The following is a 2941-nucleotide window of genomic DNA, read 5'->3' as shown; positions in this document are numbered from 1 at the left end:
ATAAGTAAGCCTACGCCAGCACGCCGTCTCTCACCGCGGGCAACTCCAGAGTAGAAAAGGGTCCAGCCTCTCTCAAGGAGTTGGGTCCCAGAGTCCAAGCTGTGTGTGGAGGTGAGCCCGACTATATCTAGTCGGTATCTCTCAACCTCCTGCACGAGCTCAGGCTCCTTTCCCCCCAGCGAGGTGACATTCCATGTCCCCATAGCTAGAGTGGTTGTCCAGGGATTGGGCCGTCGTGGTCTCCGCCCACAACCGGCACCCAAATCACAAGGCACCGGCCCCTTGTGGGCCTTCCTGCGGGTGGTGGGCCCACTGGAAAGCGGACTCACGTCGCTTGTTCGGGCTGAGCCCGGCCGAGTCCCGTGAGCAAGGACCCGGCCACCAGGCGCTCGCCTGCGAGCCCCAACCCCGGGCCTGGCTCCAGAGTGGGGCCCCGGTGACGCCAATCCGGGCGACGTGAACCTCTTTGATTTAATTATTTTCTTCATCACAAAGGGGGGGGTTGAACCGCTATTTGTCTGATCCGTCGCCTAGGACCTGTTTGCCTTGGGAGACCCTACCAGGGGCGTTAAGCCCCCGACAACATAGCTCCTAGGTTCATTCGGATACTCAAACCCCTCCACCACGTTAAGGTTGCGATTCAAGGAGAGGGACAACTTTCTTATCCGTCTTAAATTATTTCAAAGGTTCGGAGTACACAGTGTCAGCAAATATATAAAGAAATACATTTGTACTATATTGACCACATATTTGGGAATTTGTTGTGTGCACCAAGCATGTGGTTACACTGGGAATCGAACCTTGAAATCTCTGCTCTCTGAGGCAGGCATGCTAACCACTACACTATGGAACCGACATTCAACTAAACCACCCAAACAGAGGAGTAATTGAGGAGTGAATAACACAACCAGACCAAATTAAGATGTGGTGGGAGGCCAAGATAGCAGCCCGGGGCTAGCACGGTCCAGGGACTGCAAATGACCCAGGAGCTAAATTGCACAGGAGACACATGAGTGGACCAATGCCTGGGCAGGAACAGGAGATTCTAAGGATGAATGGACCCTTAGTGACCTGTGGGCTCCTCTGGTCCCCAACGTTTACTGTCTTTTAAAAATATTTATGATAAAACTCCGACGACAAACTTGTTTCTGTAGTTTTCCTAAATTTTTTGAGTTTTTTTGAAAACGTCAAAATTCTGCAATTTAACTAAAGGAATGTAAAAAAGAAACAGAATGAGAGAGGCCTTTGAGGAGGGGACAAAATCCCAAGAGAGAGTTGTGGGGATGTGGAGAGGGTGGGTATGGGGACAGGGTCTGAGGGTCTCTCTGGGAAGCCTCACCCAGGTCAGTCACACAGAATTAATCGCAGCAAAGAACAATGGTCACCAGGCTTCAGGCAACCCCAGCTGTCGCTCCGTGAAAGAAAAGAAAAACAAGATTTAGGGGTGCCAGAGTTTGGCTGCAGAGGCCAGAGTGTAGTGGCAGCATCTCACACACCGACACCCACAGACACACAGTGACCCCAGCAGCCCTTATCAATGTCCACTCATTTTTATCCTGTCTGGGACCATTTGGCTCCCAGAAATAGCAGCACTGGCATGAGAACTCCACCTTTGGAGGTCTCAAATGTCAACCAAAAAATATGAGTCATGTCAGATTCCACAATCGCATATTTCCACATAATCCAGGCAGCCCGCGCGGATTATTATTGTTTCCCCTTCACCATTCAATGCGTTAAAAAAAACCCCAACTTACTTGCACTTGTTTCCATCTTTGGTCGTTTCACATGTCTCCTGGTTCAAACACGGCTCATTCGGGCATCCCAGGCCTGTGGAAACAGAGTTTTAATATATCTGCACATTCAACTATAACTACAAAAAAAAAAAAGAAATCGTAAATACCAATACTTTGCACTGAATTTCCACAGCTATTCGCGTTAATGTGAAGTCTACGTGTGACTTTTGCCACCTGCAGGGTGCAGTTTTTGTGGTGAACTGGGGCTTCACACCACTTTTTGGCCGAGACATGTTTTCACTCTGCATTTAAACCAAAAGGAATGTGGCATTTGGACGAGTACCGCGGTGTTGCTGTAGTACACAAATAGCTGTTTAGTATTTAATTGAGGAAAATCACGTCCTGAAAAAGAACAACCCATAAACTAAATCACCAGGATCTGACCAAGAACAATCACTTTCAGACGGCCCCTTCTTTAGGGGTCACCACAGCATTGCTTGGTACTGTTTTTGAACCAGATGCTCATCCTTTACATCACACAAGCTGGTATTGGGGACCAGGAGGAACTGAACCCAAAACCTTGGAATCAATCCAATATGCCACACTGGACTGCATTTTCGACATCATTTTACTGCATCTTGAAGTCAGTGTTTCTATTTTTTCCCCTTAAAACAGATATTTTTATAAAATGTATTCAATCATTCATTTGTTTTTTTAATGAAAATATACTCATTTTAAATGGTAAATAACATATGTCTTATTTTTCTTTAAAGAAAATCCACTTTACCTAGCCAGCAATGGTTTAATGGGCTAATACGTGTGACATATATAAACTAATAAACTTGGCTCATAATACAGGTTTAATGTAAACAGAAAATTTGAAAAAAAAAACTTAACTAAATACGTGAAATTTGTTGACAACACTTAGAAAATGTCCAACGAACCATTTGTGGGTCCTGACACACTTTTTGGCAACTACCTATAAAGGTACCACAATTGAAAGTGTGTATTTAAACAAATGTGAGGAAAACTCATGTCATTTGTGATGGGAAGACCGACTCTTTTTACTGATTCGAATCTTTAACTCTCGAACAGTAAAATGAACGAGTCGTGAACGAATGTTGAACTAATCATTTCATTCGTTTTACAGCAGGTGGCGCTTTAGCCCTATTGTGGGCGTTGTAAAGAAGGCTGCGGTTCTCCGACAC

General features: G+C 45.5%; 1 protein-coding gene across 1 annotated transcript in view; it reads right to left on the bottom strand.

Moving 5' to 3' along the window:
* LOC103396955 (neurogenic locus notch homolog protein 1-like) overlaps positions 1 to 2941 on the bottom strand; it is a 71105-nt gene that overhangs the window by 64438 nt on the left and 3726 nt on the right. The window contains 1 exon segment of the mRNA XM_025052918.1: positions 1755 to 1827. Within this exon segment, the coding sequence (XP_024908686.1) occupies positions 1755 to 1827 (73 nt within the window).

Source organism: Cynoglossus semilaevis, chromosome W (assembly GCF_000523025.1).
Source record: "Cynoglossus semilaevis isolate Cse_v1.0 chromosome W, Cse_v1.0, whole genome shotgun sequence".
NCBI classification, from domain to species: Eukaryota; Metazoa; Chordata; class Actinopteri; order Pleuronectiformes; family Cynoglossidae; genus Cynoglossus; species Cynoglossus semilaevis.
This window is presented reverse-complemented; position numbering and strand designations above follow the sequence as displayed.